The sequence below is a fragment of the Leiobunum rupestre genome, chromosome 2, assembly GCF_980474605.1.
Source record: "Leiobunum rupestre chromosome 2, qqLeiRupe1.1.hap1, whole genome shotgun sequence".
NCBI lineage: Eukaryota > Metazoa > Arthropoda > Arachnida > Opiliones > Sclerosomatidae > Leiobunum > Leiobunum rupestre.
This window is the reverse complement of record NC_143385.1, coordinates 9119138-9133980: the sequence shown is the minus strand read 5'-3', so window position 1 is coordinate 9133980 and position 14843 is coordinate 9119138. Positions and strand designations below refer to the sequence as shown.

At 36.7% G+C, this 14843-nt stretch overlaps 1 protein-coding gene across 1 annotated transcript; it reads right to left on the bottom strand.

The window, feature by feature from the left end:
- Nucleotides 1-351: 351 nt before the first annotated feature.
- Nucleotides 352-12008, bottom strand: LOC149956030 (uncharacterized). Its single transcript, XM_090164579.1, has 6 exons — nt 11928-12008; nt 5071-5161; nt 4676-4985; nt 3713-3933; nt 2778-2984; nt 352-553 (listed from the first exon to the last, which is right to left on the bottom strand). Exons 2-6 carry the CDS (start codon nt 5143-5145, stop codon nt 485-487), a joined length of 882 nt encoding a protein of 293 aa, XP_090020705.1. The 5' UTR covers nt 5146-5161; nt 11928-12008; the 3' UTR covers nt 352-484.
- Nucleotides 12009-14843: the final 2835 nt, after the last annotated feature.

Below are 14843 nucleotides of genomic sequence, written 5' to 3'. Positions count from 1 at the left end.
GCAAAAAAGTAAATTAAAAATTAAGAATTGTTACTGGTTTAGAAGAGTAAAAAATATAATACATAATATTTATGACTATCACGAACTTTGAAATGTGATTTGATAAATTAAATATTTATACATAAAAACCACTACCACTTATTTTAAATCATTTTGCTTCCAAATGGCGCTCTAAAACAGGCGCTAACTTTAAACTTTTCGCTGTTTTACCATCGATTTATATTTTGAAAATAATTTATATTCTGTACATAACCTACTTAGATATTTCTCATTATTTTAGACTCTTCATATTTATTCTATTCAACTAATGAACAATTTAACAATTTTCATAATTCTATTTTGCATTCTTGATTGAATAAGTTCAATGAAAAATAGTAGCGTAGACACAACTACGCCATGGAACCAAAGGGTGAAGACTAGTCGAAAAGCGGGCAGGTTCAAAGATCCAATTTCATGTTTTTGCTGGACATTTCTTTCCAAATAATCAGAATTCACCAAATCTTGGTTTCTTTTTATGAACTCGTCCTGATCTGTTTCGTGGTATCGAAGAATCCTTCGATAAATTAAAAAAAAGTGTAATGAATATATATTATGATTATCGAGGGGTGACCAAGTTTTCCGATCCTACAGATTGCCTTTTTAAAGGTCAAAATCACCTATCTCAAGGTCGAGTTCATCATTCTCAAGGTCGAAATCACCTTTCTCAAGGTAAAAATCACCTATCTGAAGGTTAATTTCACCATTCTCAAAGTCGAAATCACCATTCTCAAGGTCGAAATCACCTTTTCAATGTCGAAATCACCTTTTTCAAGGTCGAGGTCACCTTGTGAAGGGTTTCGATATAAACGTTTAATCAGCTAAGCTAATACCCAAGGCACCAAGTCTTCAAGCGACTTTTATTGCCATTAATTCAGGTGGCCGGGTTACAAAACGTAAGAGGGTAGTGACAAGTCCTTCATGCCATGTGAGCCAACAGCTCTCTACACTTACTATTACCGTTTTGAAAGTCAAGATTGCCATTTCGAAGGTCAATATAACAATATGCTAAAGATCGCTTGTTTGGGCGACCCGGGAATTTAAACATCAAATCGGTACAGGTGTACCCAATTATACTTTCTCGATTTTCTAACCCATTGTCATATTTGAATTTCGAAGGCGTTGGTCCATTTGATCGAAAAATATGTGATGGACAGTCGATCATTATACGTTGCAATTGATCGAAATTCCATTTGATCGAATCCCATTTGTCATTTGTTTCATAAGATCAAACCTTCCAATGATCGAATACTATTTGATCGAATTCAAAAGTATTTATAGTACCAGTTGGTATGTTTTTATTTTACCGAATGTCAATATGATGTGCAGAAGGAATAATGATGGAATAATTCATTGCTTAAGTGCAGAAGGAATAATGATGGAATAATTCATTGCTTTAACTGTATTAAGCCACAAAGATGAAGAGATTTTTACTTTATTCACTATATGATGGAATTTTTTATGACATCGACGATAACGGCCCGTTGGTTTTGATATATATAAATAGGGTCAGGTTAGGCTAGGTTAGGTTAGGTTGATGTACGCGCGCCGTAGGCGCGTATGCACCGTTGTATACGAGGGGTCTGACCACGTTCACGGCCCTTCTATTGCTAAAAATTTGGTACAGAGTTCGTTTTTTTAATAGGTCTTTTTATTAATTATGTCCGAGAGAATATTTTGTTTTCTACGTCACTGCGCTCAGGTTTTTTTCTGTATATTATTTTTTGAAGTACTATGGTTATTTTTCTTTAGTACAGCTTAAAGAAATAATTATTATTCATAGAGTCTAGTTTATCTCATTCTGACTAGATGTTGCCTTTTCGATTTACTCCCAAAAACTAGTAGTTTTACCCTACAGTAGCTTTCGATCAAATTTCGTTCGATCAAATGCCAGTCGATCAAATGCAATTCGATCAAATGAGACCCGTTCGATCATTTGGGAATCGATGAAATAGACTCAAACCATTTCGAAACCATTAATGAAACGTTAAGCTAATAAGAACCACCTATGGACTACTTGCAAAGAGTGCTAAAATACGTGAAAAGGTAGAATAGTCCATCATGAAAAGGGATTAAGTTTTATTAAGTTTTTTACTCGGAAGATCTATTTGGTCCGAGATTCGCGTCTTTATATTTGCTCGAAGACCTATTGGTACGTGTTATTTGGAAGTTTTTCAATTTCTTAAAATTTGTTTAGGGTTTAGCTTTTTGGCCCACTAACATTATGGGCAATTCTACCTTTACACGTATTTTATCACCCATTAATGTGACAGTTATAATCGCAATTCTAAAACCATTCAGTAAGCTCATAGTTTTATAAAAATAATAATCACCACCTTAGGCACCCCCAAAGACCCAAGTCTTCTAGCGACTTTTAATGCCATTAATTAAGGTGCCGGGTATTTTGCGTAGGAGGGTGGTGGCAAGCCTTTCATGCCACTCCGAACAATGACTATTATCGTTAACCTCAGCAAGTTTTTACGGAAAGGGAAACTGAAGAACTTGGGAGAAAACTTGCAAAGTTCATTCAGTGCCACGAGCTGGAATCGAAAACGGCTCTACTTGCTGCGAGGTGAAAGTGCTGCATAACCACAGAAAGGTAATGACCACACGCCAAAAGTGTAGAACTTAACGCACATTTTACAACGAATACTAACTTACCTAAGATTAATCTTTTCCAATAGAGAACGCGAAAAATGTTTATTAAATAGAAAATTATTGACGCTCCACTGATAATTTACCTTGCCAAAGTAAATTTTATTATTGTTTAAAATTAGCTCGCGTTGAAGAAAGAGTTCGCTCCGAGTTAAAATTCGCATCGTGTTCAAAGTTTCCAAAATTGCCAATTTCCCAGAAACGTAATCAATCCAAATATTACGATCATACCACACGAACACGCTAAACATGACCTTCTTCTTAATATTCCAACGCAGAGGAATGCTGTTATTCTAGAATTAAAACGAAGGACGAGTAAGAATAATATCATGAAGATGAAGTGTGACAATTTATTTTTAACATTGAAAACGACTTACTACTATTGTTATTCGACTAGGAAATTTCCTTACAGAAATACATAGTTCTATATGATAACACTGCCGTTTTCAAACACGAATTGTAAATCTAATCATTAGATTAAATTAAATAAGTTTATAATTATATAAAAACAAATTGGAAACTATATTTTAACTACAAAAAAAAGTAAAAGTTATATTTCGACTACAATGAAATTAAAAGTTATATTTCGACTAAAATTAAATTAAAAGTTATATTTTACCTACAGCTAAATTAAAGTGATTTTTTCCAGATAGTGCCAGATTAAATTAAAATTTAACTTTATCTATGCTGTATTCTAAGCCTTATTATTAACTACTTATAAATTTAGCACTAATAATGTAAGTTCTAGTTTAGAACCGGTAAGACGAAGAGTTCGTGAAACGTTAATGGTTCGCGCAAAAAAGGAAGTTGTTGATGATGTTTTTTCCAAAGTTACAACTATTCAAAGTAAACTAAGATACTTTTTACAGGGGTGGGCCACATGGGGCACGAACTCACCCCTCAAACGTATGGCTGTATGTAAAATTGATTTATATTCCAATTCTGTGGCCTCCTGAACCAAACTCTCGCTACTGATTAATCTGGCTTGTTTATTAAAAAACACTCCACCGAAAATTCTGACCTTAAGTTTATCCAGAATTGGCAATGTGTTTCTCAGAAAAAGAGGCGTTCTGGAGCCACTCCTGTTGATTAAATCATCAAACGAATTTAGTCGGTTTGACTCCAATGCTAGAAAAGTGCTTTCCAAATTTCCAAAGTACGTTTTCATTAAAACCGAATTACCCAGAAGCCATCCAGATAACGCCATTTTAAAGGGAAATTCTTTCGGCGAAATAGAAATGGCTATTGAAAAGTACACAGACATTAAACTTCTGTATGCTAGATGTTGAAAGTGAATAATTTCAAATCATAAAGAAAGCGATCTGAAACACAAAAGGCGTTTATCTATCCTCATAAGTTACATAAGGACAAAAGTAGGACACTACGTATTCTTCCAAAGCTATTTTTAAATGATAGTTTGTTTCGCCTAATTACTGTGTAAATCATAATGTGGCTAGCGACTGACAATTATGAACTATTTCTTACTACGCTAAAATAGTGTGGGATAACGCACCCCCTTTAGCGATGAAGTTAGCTTTTCTTGGAAGGCATTCAGTAGCCCTAGAATCCTAAAACACTGACTACAAGTAATCAAGTAGGCTATAATAATAAGCTAGGCCAACACCGAAGGCACCAACTTAGGCCCTAGACAGCTAGCGACTTTAAATTAGGTGGCCGGGTTACAATGCTCCCTACACTCACTATTACCGTTAACCTCAACAAGTTTTTTATGGAACGGGGAAATTGATACCAGTGCTCAGAGCACCTGCAAACTCCGAGTATTTAACCAGTGCCACAAGCTGGGATCCAACCCTGCTTGAACATAATTCTATTTATTTTGCTAGTTACGCAATCCTTAATATGAAATAATGTAATATAGCCACAGCTCACAAAAAAAAACGATTATTTACGTAAGATACGTTCCCAAACAAATTTAACGGAAGTTTATCAGTCGGTTATTATGGTTAGTTATTGATGTCCTTACTGTTTTGAAGAAAACTTGACACGTACGACCAAATATGGTCGAGAAAATTCTTTTTAGTTTTAAAATGTCTTTGTTTGGCATAAAACGTTTCCAATGAAAAAGTGAAAGTTGCCAATATTATTATTGTTAGAACGGTTACGATCATGACGATTCCATCGAGTACGTTTAAACTAATAGTGTTGTACAGCTTGTCATCGCCTGATACGCAGCTGGTAATAACTGTTCCGTCAAATTGGACCGCTGTAGATGGTGTAAAATTTGCGTAGTCTGAAGGTCGTATAGCGAACATTTGTAGATACACATTTATTATCTGTCAAATAGAAAGAAAGTTAAGGTTATTTTCATAATAATTATTTGAAAATTAATGTGTACTGGACAAAAATGAGTGAACCTACTTCTTTTCCAAGCGCATTGGCTAGCAATACGTGTTGATTCATTTTATTTGGGAAATATTGTTGTAAAGAATTCATGCTTTTATACACAAGGCTGTACAATGAGAAAATGCCATTAAGTAAAGTGTTATTATTAAATACCGCGATATTCTACTAAATAAGTACTTTTATTTCTGGTAATTTTTACTATTTTGAGGCACATTTCGTTATTTAAAGGGCTACACCTCACGTTTGAAAAAACCGGATGCAAATCGAGTAGCTCCTCCCCTTCCGTTCCGCGTGATCGCACATCTGGATCATCATATTCTGGCATCTTTTCAGCCCTATTTGGAGATCGCGGTAGAAACTAGGACAATTCAAAGGCCGGTGTGCCTCTTTAATTTTCATTTCGCTTTGTTGCCAACACGCTGCAGAGTAATTCCAGGACAATCAAAGAGCACTACATGTACTGCATGGTCATTCCAGGACAATTAAAATGCACCGAATGCACCGAATGCGTGGCTGGTAAATCCAGGACAATTAGAATGCACCAAACGCGCTGCTGGGAAATAACAGGACAATCGAAGTGCACAACACGCGCTGAAGAGTAGTTCTAGGACAATCTAAGTACACCACACGCCTCGCAGCGTTATTCCATTACAATTAAAATTCACGAAAGGAAATTCCAGGAAAACAAAGTGTACCACACGCGCTGCCAGGTAATTCCAGGACGAACAAAGTGTACAACTCACGCTTATTTTGCCTTAAAATGTTGTCTACGGTTATTTCGACCGAAGATATTGAATTGTCGACAAGGGCGTATCCAGGATTTTATTTCGGGGGAGGTTTTCTAATTTTAGCCCCCTTTTAGACCTTTCGAGAACCTAGTACAATATTGATCTCACCTATTTGAACCATTGTTCTTTATTTACAAATTTTAGAGTTCAAAATAAATTGACTTTTAGTCCCAAAATAACTTATTATTATTATTATCATTATAATTAATGAAAGGGGAGAAGGGCTAAAGACATGCCCATTCGCGCACTTCGAGCTGTGGTCCATTGTGTAACCCCTAACCTTAAGACTTAGAGAGTCCGATATCCGACACAAAACGGAGAATCCTCTTGGCCGGCACGTTATGGAAATCAGAGGTTTCCAACTGAGGCATACCAAGATGCTCGAATCTTTGGGTTGCGTAATAATCGCCCCTACAAAGCACATGAGAGGCGGTTTCCTCCTCAACCTGACATGCCCTACAGATTGGATCATAATTGATTCCAATCAAGTAAAGATGTCTGTTAAGAATGCAGTGACCTGTTAGTAGGCCAACAACCAACCTTATATTAGATTTGGAGGGCGAGAGCAATTCCTTAGCTCTCTGCCTAGAGGGGCTCAAGATAAACTCTTAAGCCTGCCTTTGGCATTCCATCTCAAGCCAGTCGCACTATGCCTGAGGGGATAGGAACGGCAGGTTCAGGACCAAAAAATCCATCCTCTGCCCCCTCCTTGGCCAAGACATCGGCCTTCTCATTACCATAGAACCCCCAATGGCCAGGAACCCAATAGAGCTGAACTTTATTGTTGGTGCCTACTGCCTAGCTCCGAGAGGAGATTCAAACATCTATAAACTAGTTTTGAAGAGACCCGAAACTGGTTGAGAGCCTTGAGGGCCGCTTGACTATCCAAATAAATTTGGATAACGTTGCCATGAAGCTTCTTTTTAACACAAAAGTCAACACAGAAGCAGATAGCGGCAATTTCCGCCTGAAAAAACTAGCATAAACACCAAGGCTTTCAAAGAAGCCGAGATTGCTAGTAAAACAATACATTCCCGAACCTGCGCCAGAGTTGGTCTTAGACCCATCGGTAAACCAGACGATTTCTCCTCTGGCCCCGGGGGTTTGTGATTAGACCACTCCGTACGGCTTGGAAAAAGGTATTGAAAGGCTTACTAAAATGTAATTTAGTAGCCATTATATCAGAACCAATTAGGAAGACAGATAACTGACTTGAAATTTCCCGGTAAATCTTGGTGTGGCTATTATCCCAAATATTAGCCCTCCACCAACCATTCTGGTTGAGCCTAAAGTCTCCCATAGCAGTAGCTTCCTCTATGAAAAGATGAAGAGGAAGAATGTTCAGGATAATTTCTAGAGAAGCACTTAGGGCTGTTCTCATAGCTCCTGTGATGCTAACACAAGCCAGCCTTTGTAGGGTGCGCAGATCACTTTGCACAGTCTTAATTTGGACTCTAGGCCACCAGACCAACGCCGCATAAGAGAGCAATGGTACAACCAGTAAACCACTTTAGGGCTAAGCCCCCATGACCTACTAACTGCAATCCTGGTCCTCCAAAGTAACATCTTAGCCTTCTTAACTATAGAGTCAAGGTGGGCTTCCACGTTAGTTTGCTGTCTGGAATAATACCAAGATAATCCCACATAAAGAGATACCATTAAAGTTATTTTTAATCATTTTCCGAGTAAAAGTAAAAGCACCGTCTTATTAGGATTAACCGTAAGATCGACTTCCCTCCACCAGCTTTCCACTGATGCAAGAGCCCCTCTTACTAAATCACTAATAGTATTGGGGAAATTTCCCGTGAAGATGATGGCGATATCGTCAGCATAGACGAAGCAGCGGCACCCATCCCTGTTAAGCCTCACCAATAGTTCATCCACAACCAGGCACCACAGCAGTTGTGAAAGAACACCACCTTGCGGGAAGCCATGGCTAGTGGCGACCATAAGCGATTCACCAAGCAGGGAGGAAACCACTAAACGATTCGTCAGCATAGCTTTAATCCACAGACACAGAGTGTCATTAATACCAAAGCGCTTAGCAGCCTTCATGATGACTGTGCTGGACACCTTATCAAAAGCGCCCCTCAATACCAAGGAAAACCGTTAAAGCAATTTCCTTAAAGTTAATAGCCCTCTCAATGCAATTAGTTATGCCGTGGATGGCAGTCTCAGTAGATTTGCCTTTTTTATAGGCGTACTTGGCCGACGAGAGAGGCGTTTGAGAAATAACCTCCACTCTAATATAATTTTCCACCAATTTTTCCAAAACCTTTAGAAAAGAGGATGTCAAACTGTTGGCCTAAAGGCCTTAGCCTCAAGATAGTTAGATTTCCCTGGCTTCGGAATATAGATCACCCTAGAAATATTCTAGGTGCTTGGAATATATCCAAGGGCTATACAAGCCCTATATATTCTACTCAGCATGAGGCAGATAATATCAATGCCTCCTGCAGTAGAAAGGGAATAATCCCAAAATAACTTACTTTTAATTAAATATTTAAATGAATTTGGAATTATCTGTTCATGATTTACCAAAATCCATAAAAATATTGATGTATTATTTTTAGTTTCCGAAAAATTATTGTTAATAGTGTTACAATTTTTAAAATAGACTGATGTAAAGTGATTTGTATTTGTAACTTAATTATTTATTTTTGTCTTTTATTAATGAACTTAACATTTCTCGGGATCTAAATGTAGAATTACTGAGGTATGATTGCTAGGTCAATGCAAATTATGAAAAGAAGAAACATAAAATTAAGTTATTAAACAAAATGAAATAAAAAGTAAATTTAGACAATGTCAGTATGAATCGACGGAATTCGAAGGATATGCGCTTGCACTTACGTGACGTTTGTCAGGTGAGCCAAAACGAATTGGTGCAAAATCAGCTCATCAGGAACTGAAGGTTTTCGCAATATGAAATTTGATATGTATCTGTCGTAGGGCTAAAATATAATAAAACCGTTACTACTCGACTCTTGGAGGAGAGAAGGGGTTCCTGGAGGGGAAAATATGAAAACCATAGCTCGGGACGTTTTTTGTTTTTGGTCGGACTCTCGTTAAATGCTGCCACCATTGAGGGGAATTTGGAACTATATTATGTTTTTTTTTGCAAATTGCAAATATAATGATGTTTTTTTTTAAGTTGATGCAGTAATGAAGTTTCGGTTAATACTAGAAATCCGTTTTTGGGTGAGTTCTAACTTAGCATTTCTCTTTCCGGGTTTAGGTACTGGATAAATGTTATATTCTTGTGAAATCTTGAATCACTTCTACAATCTATATAACAACAGTACTTTCCCATAATAATGAATTATTTGTAAAAGTATTAATATTTAAACTAACGCGTAAAAGACCATTGGGCATTCCTAAGCCTCGTGTGATCTAAAAACGTCTTCTAAATGTGCAGACGACTAATTCGAATTTTTTATTAAATTTATCCACCGCTAGATGCCACTAAAGTCCTAGGGTCCAACCAAAAATTACCACCCCCTGCCTTCCCCCTGTCCCGCGCTCGGGTACCTATCGCCTATGCTCTTGGTATTATATTTCCCCCTCCAGAAACCCCTTCTCTTCTCCAAGCTAGACTTAAGGCGGGCGTCCCGTCGTAGGGTGAATGTATTTCTTGCCACTATTTACAGCAAAAACAACACGATTTAATGGAAGTGTCGGTTCAACGTAAAGTAACTCTTTTTTCCTACCTAAGTCGCTTGTGTCGAAATCAGAACAAGATACTTAAGCTACATTCTAACCCAAAAGGAGAGCCATAAAAGTACCACTTTTTGTTTAGCAGCCGCTTGCGCTTGCGCCCGCGCCTACTCTTATTAGATTGGTGAAATTGTTGCTCGTTTTTGATTCGTGAAATTGTTGCACTTTTTAGATTGGTGAAATTGTTGCTCGTTTTTGATTCGTGAAATTGTTGCTCTTATTTGATTGGGGAAATTGTTGCTCGTTTTTGATTGGTGAAATTGTTGCATTTTTCAGATTGGTGAAATTGTTGCTCTTTTTAGTTTGGTGAAATTGTTGCCTTTTTTAGATTGGTGAAATTGTTGCACTTTTTAGATTGGTGAAATTGTAACTCTTATTTGATTGGTGAAATTGTTGCTCTTATTTGATTGGTGACATTGTTGCTCTTATTTGATTGGGGAAATTGTTGCACTTTTTAGATTGGGGAAATTGTTGCTCTTATTTGATTGGTGAAATTGTTGCTCTTATTTGATTGGTGAAATTGTTGCTCTTATTTGATTGGGGAAATTGTTGCACTTTTTAGATTGGGGAAATTGTTGCTCTTATTTGATTGGTGAAATTGTTGCACTTTTTAGATTGGTGACATTGTTGCTCTTTTTAGTTTGGTGAAATTGTTGCTTTTTTAGATTGGTGATATTGTTTCTCTTTTTTGATCGGTGAAATTGTTTCCCTTTTTGATTGGTAAAATTGTTGCTCTTTTTTGATCGGTGAAATAGTTGCTTTTTTATGTCTGGTGAAATAGTTGCTCTTTTTAGGTTGGTGAAATTGTTGCTCTTTTTAGATTGGTGAAATTGTTGCTCTGTTTAGATTCGTGACATTGTAACTCTTTTTATATTGCCGAAATTGTAGCTCTTTTTTGATCGGTGAAATTGTTGCACTTTTTAGATTGGTGAAATTGTAACTCTTATTTGATTGGTGAAATTGTTGCTCTTATTTGATCGGTGAAATTGTTGCTCTTTTTAGTTTGGTGAAATTGTTGCATTTTTTAGATTGGTGACATTGTTGCACTTTTTAGATTGGTGAAATTGTTGCACTTTTTAGATTGGTGACATTGTCGCTCTTATTTGATTGGTGAAATTGTTGCACTTTTTAGATTGGAGAAATTGTTTCTCTTTTTTGATCGGTGAAATTGTTTCTCTTTTTGATCGGTAAAATTGTTGCTCTTTTTTGATCGGTGAAATTGTTGCTCTTTTTTGATCGGTGAAATTGTTGCTCTTTTTAGGTTGGTGAAATTGTTGCTCTGTTTAGATTCGTGACATTGTAACTTATTTTATATTGCCGAAATTGTAGCTCTTTTTAGATTGGAGACATTCTAACTCTTTTTATATTGGGGAAATTGTAGCACTTTTTAGATTGGTGAAATTGTTTTTTTTAACTCTGGAATTTTTTATCCTTTGATTTGGGTTTTGCGTCCTTTTTAAAGTCATTTGTTCTCTGAAAATTATAAATCCCCACAAAATGAGAGGAGCGCGCCAATCACTGTTTGAATTGAATGCGACAGTTTTTCACGGCCCAAACACGCGTTGGTGTTCCGGTTTTACACCCCCTCGAGACCTTACACAATAAATTACAATTTTAAGTTTTTCAGCCTCCTACTGGGCGAAATGGGTCTCTTAAAATTGTTGACCCACGGCGTAAAATTAGCTCTTGCGGACGTAGCTGGACGCGCTCGTCTCAAATTTTAGCCAAAACGCTGGTTTGAGATCGACTCCTTAAAATATATGTGAAAAACCACGAGCCCGGACCGACACAATTCTATTTTTATTAACCATGAACTGCGATAAGCTGTATAAACTATTGAGCTTGAGCTGAGACCAATAAAACAATAAGAGCTTAGCCAAGACGAGACTGAATCAAGGGTTAATTGTCCAAACTTTACGAGCCTTGTGCGAGCCCAATGAGGAATTTTGGTTGTGGAAACGAACTTGAGTTGAGTCGCTCTGCGATAATAGTTTCCTAAAATTAAAGCATTCATCGTAAAACAAATTCTTTAATATCTTCATATCGGTTGCTTCAGTGAGGGCAGCCGGCTGATAAAGATGTAGAATAGTGATCCCTTGCGTTGTCGTTATGACGCGAGCTTTGTGTCAATTATGACGGTAATGAGTGTTTAGTTTAGAGGTAAGGTTAGCACTTTCGCCTCGCAGCAAGAGGAGTTCGATCACAGCTAACGGCGGCACTGGGTGAAAATGAAGAACAACTCCTTCTTCGTTGAGTTTGCAAGTTCCATCTCCCACTGGTTAAGGGGGTTTTCTACCGAATTCTACACTTTACCCTTTCCAAAAAACAGTAATAGGGAGCTCTCGGAGAAGAAATATTCTAACTTACCGTAAAAATGGAAAATGTTATACTGTCGTTTTCAACCATCGCCATTTCCAAACAGTTATGGGTCCTTCTAATGCAGAAATGTTCTTGGGATCTATGTCAATATATTGCGAAAGCCTTAACAGCATTTTCCCATTAAAATCGAAAAACGTCTACCGTGTCGACAGCCACTAAAAGAAATAAAGCATTTCGCTTTATAACAGCTTTTTATTGACTAAATAAAGGAAACGACGTAATTCAACCTTAGATCTTGATTACGTTCAAGGAATTTCGATTTTTAAGGTAGACGTTATTTAAATTATCAAAGGAATTGGAATTTTTATAACGAAACTTACTTCCCAACCTTAAGTTTTCAAATAATCAGTGAAGTTCCGTACTGTTATTAATCCAGTCTTTATCGCAAGATATCTCGTGTACAGCCGTTGTGATCAAACTGAACCTTAATAAGGGACTTTATCCTAATTAGCCGTGTTATCTCGACACTCCCGAAAAGTAGTTATTACCGTTACTATACCTTCATTAGAGCTATTTTTAGAATCTTTACTTTACAACACAGAATAACAGTGATAAAGGATCGAATTAGTTTTCAGTTAAATTATTAGAAAACAATTTTGAGTGACTCAGATTCTGCAACAATTTAAAGGCTAATTAACCCGACCACCTGAATTAATGGCTTTAAAAGTCGCTCGATAATTTAGGCCTAAGGTGGTACCTAGCTGATTATTATTAGTTTGAACATCACTGTTAGCCAACTAATTAAAATTGAATTAGGCCCAATTTCGGGAGACCAACACAGATCATTTTTCGGATAGGTGAACGATTTTTGAATGCACTGTTTTTACCTCTCCGAGGGGACTATGTCCCTTAGGAGGGGTTTTACAATCATCGTGTCTGTCCGTCTGTCTGTCTGTGTGTGTGTGTGTGTGTGTGTGTCTATGTTCTGCGAACGCGTTACCGGGGCAAAGTCCAAAACGCGTTACCGGAGCAAAGTCGAAAAACCGTTTTTGCAGAACTTTAAAGGTTGGCAAAACCATCGTCTGACGGTAAGCGTTCACCGTTGGTGCGGTTTGGTGCGGTTGTTTTTTTTTCGTTAAAGCTCACCGTCGTGACGGTTTCAACTTAGTTTCATTGGAAATGTTATTATTGTAATGTTTATGTGTAGTGTGGGAATGTTGAGTTATGGCGGTTGTAGGTGATTATTTTCTTGTGTATGCGTTTTGTATGTATGGGTGTTTGCTCTCCAACTTCTTCATACTGACTTTTGGGCCGGACCGAGCGCTGAGGGTTACGATAAACATCTCAACGTCCAAATGGCAGGGTTTCCACCAATAGTTTACGGTATTCGTTTTAGTAACAATTTGCGATCGCATCGGGCGGGATTCGAACCCGAGCCCTCCTGCATGACAGGCGAGTGTTCTACCACAGAACCACCGATACATGTTACGGTTCAAAGAAAATTATAAGCTCAGCTGAAGCGGAATCGTTTATTACAAATTAACAGAGCATTAAATTTCAGTTTTTAAAATAGAACGAAATTTCGTGTTCCATTTAAATTATTGCATCGAATGTAACGTCTTCTCTGTTGATTAAAAAGAATGCGCCGCCCAGGATTCGATCCCGAGCCCTTCTATATGACAAGCGAATGTTCTACCACAGAACCACCGGTGCATATAACATTTCTTAGAAAATTATAAACTCAGCTTAGCAGAAGAGTATATTAATGGTTTTTAAAGTCTACATTTTTTACGTATGAAAGTTTAAAGTTCAAATCTTGTTTGTTGTGTTTTTTAACTGATCGAGATTACGTTCTTTTTTGTCTAATCTTTGGTATTGTTGGTTTTTTCTGTCTTATATTTGTATCTACTATTTTTTAAGTTTATTTCCTTTTTCCCGCAAAGTCGTCCAGTCTTAGAGGAACCTTTAAGAGCGTAAGTCATGCCCAAAAGCTTATCCGGTTTCATTATAATAACGTGAAAAATCGTATTTGTGAATGGTAAGGTGTTGCGCTTCTTGATATTATATTTTCTATTGCTTGATTTCTAAGTATTTGAACTAATTTATTGCTTGACTGCGTTATAGTATTTTTCTATGAATTATTTTGATTCTGAAGTCTGATTGCTTGACTGCGTTATAATATTTTTCTATGAGTTTTGTTTCTGAAGTCTGATTGATTGGGTTGTTCTTGTGTATTTTTCTGTTCGTTATTTTTATTTTTTGATACTCTAATATTTTAAACTAGATATAGTATAACGTTACTTCTGCGTATTTCGAATGTGCGTGACGTGTAGGGTATTTTCACGTTTTATTAGGATCAGTTTTTTTAATTTTAAATATCTTTCGTTTTATTTGTATTTTATTTCGTTTTTTCAGTCGTATATTTTTATCGAGTTGTATACATCGTGCGCTTACACTTCTGTTGGTCTGGTTTTTAACTGGGTCGTCATTACTTCGTAATTTATTTTAAACGTTTTCTCGACCGATTAAGCTGTTTAATTTGAAATAAAATGAGCGTTAAAGATGCGGCAAGTATTTCGTAAGCGAGAAAAATACAAATACCCTCTGTAGATATTTCTTTCATTAAAATTGGCTTCGTATTATATTTAACTGATAAACTTGTACCGTAAATAGGGTTAAATTCAATTGTGCATTGTTTTAGTAAGTCTAACTCGCTGTTGTAACTACTTAATTTATAATATTCTGAATAAATTATACTCGGTTCTTTCGTCTCAATTATTTTAATTATAATTAAAATTTTATACCGGGCGGGATTGAACCGGGATTACGTTTTTAGTAAATAACTCGGAATTGCGGAGATATATCTTTAAAAGTCATCTTGAAAAATTAATACCGCTAGGGACAATTCTTCCGAGGAGAGGTATATTTTGGCTTGCCAACTTGTTTAGATATTCAACCATTAGA